Source organism: Cyprinodon variegatus, unplaced genomic scaffold (genome assembly GCF_000732505.1).
Source record: "Cyprinodon variegatus isolate N-32 unplaced genomic scaffold, C_variegatus-1.0 Scaffold750, whole genome shotgun sequence".
Taxonomy (NCBI): domain Eukaryota; kingdom Metazoa; phylum Chordata; class Actinopteri; order Cyprinodontiformes; family Cyprinodontidae; genus Cyprinodon; species Cyprinodon variegatus.
In genome coordinates, this window is record NW_015151203.1 from 272,974 (window position 1) to 274,740 (window position 1,767).

The window sequence follows — 1,767 nt, forward strand, 5'->3', positions numbered from 1 at the left end:
TTAAGGACCCGCGGGAACCCTGAGTCTGAAAGGATTTAGTGCCGCTCGCTCTTGGATTTAAAACCTGCAGAAAGGCTTCGCTTTGCTCTGAATGAGCCTGAAGCTAAGCTATAGCTAATGAAGTGGGCGTGTACCTTGTGTATGTCGTCCTTTAGGAGCGTCCCGCTGGTCTGAATGATGCGCCTCAGGACTGAAAGATAAAAACACGTCAGCAGAGAACATCTATGAGGACATTCTTGTACAGTTTCAACAGTTCTGGATTTTTATTTTCATATTTTATTTCTTCAAATTTTTAACTACGTAAGAGATTTTTTTCAAAGCAGATTTTACATTTTTTTTAGTTTTTAATCAGATTTCTTTCTTTCAATATTCTTTGCAAAGATCTTATATTTGCAAAATTCTATTTTTTTCCCCAATTTTTCTTTTTTCAGATGAGTTTTCTGAATTTCCTTCTTTTCCAGATCGACTCCTCTCGCCCTGTCGGGACGCCGTACCTCAGAAAGTGAAGCGAATACACAGTGATTTAAAGCATAGTTTGAAAAGAAAGTCATTCGTAAAACTTAATCTGAAATAGAGAAATTCGGAAATAAAAATAAAAGTATTTGAAAATATATAATCTGTAAAAAAAAGCATAATTTCTGGATTGGATTCATTTCCAAATCTCTATCAAGAAAACTTGAAGCAGTAACAGAGAAACCGGCGGCTGACCTTTCAGGGCCGACAGGCAGGTGTCCTGGTTGGACAGAGGGTCTCCCTTCCTTTGGAGCGACGGACCCGCCGCGTCGGCCATGACCAGCTGCTTGGTTCTCCGAGGCCCAGGTTTCCCCCCAGGAACCACGTCGGCAGACAGACCGGCCCGCAGCTGCAGAGGCAGAGAGGGCGGACTGTTCAGCTCATGACGTGGATTTCTCTCCATGATAAAAACTCTTCTCACCTTGATGGATTCAGCCCCAGGCATGATGTCGCCCAGCAGCTGGTTGAAGAGCAGCTCGGCGTGGCTGGTGGCCCCTTGGAGGACGTGAGCCGACGCTCCGACCACTTGGACCCACAGCTCTAAGGTTCTGTAGACGGAGACCCTCACTGAGCTGCAGGGGGAGAAACGGAAACGTTCAGATGAGCCTGAGGAATGATTTTCTACATGGTCCAAACTCCGCCCACCTGAAGGCTCTCTGCTGCCCCACGCTGGATTCAGGAGGAGACGTCCACGCAGACAGGGTCTGAGAAAACAGCCTCTGGATCACAGCGGCGTACTGCATCATCCCGCTACGGACCCTGGAACGCACAAAGAGGGACGGACAGGGTCAGGATGAGAGGGACGGGGCGAGAGGGAAGGGACGAGAGGGACGGAGTGAGTGGGACAGGGTCAGAATGAGAGGGACGGGGTCAGAGAGGGACGGGACGAGAGGGACGGGGCGAGAGGGACGGGGCGAGAGGGACGGGGCGAGAGGGAAGGGACGAGAGGGAAGGGACGAGAGGGACGGGGCGAGAGGGACGGGGCGAGAGGGACGGAGTAAGAGGGACACGAAGAGAGGGACGGAGTGAGAGGGACGGGGCGAGAGGGAAGGGACGAGAGGGACGGGGCCAGAGGGACGGGGCGAGAGGGACGGAGTGAGAGGGACACGAAGAGAGGGACGGGGCGAGAGGGAAGGGACGAGAGGGACGGAGTAAGAGGGACGGGGCGAGAGGGACGGGGCGAGAGGGACGGGGCGAGAGGGACGGGGCGAGAGGGACGGGACGAGAGGGACAGGGTCAGAATGAGAGGGACGG

At 52.9% G+C, this 1,767-nt stretch overlaps 1 protein-coding gene across 1 annotated transcript in view; it reads right to left on the reverse strand.

Annotated features, from left to right (window-relative positions):
* pelp1 (proline, glutamate and leucine rich protein 1) overlaps positions 1-1,767 on the reverse strand; it is a 41,557-nt gene that overhangs the window by 19,777 nt on the left and 20,013 nt on the right. The window contains exons 11-14 of the mRNA XM_015395624.1: positions 1,159-1,272; positions 935-1,085; positions 709-862; positions 135-190 (exon numbers count right to left, since the gene is read on the reverse strand). Coding sequence (XP_015251110.1) covers positions 135-190; positions 709-862; positions 935-1,085; positions 1,159-1,272 — 475 coding nt within the window. The remainder of the gene's footprint in view (positions 1-134; positions 191-708; positions 863-934; positions 1,086-1,158; positions 1,273-1,767) is intronic.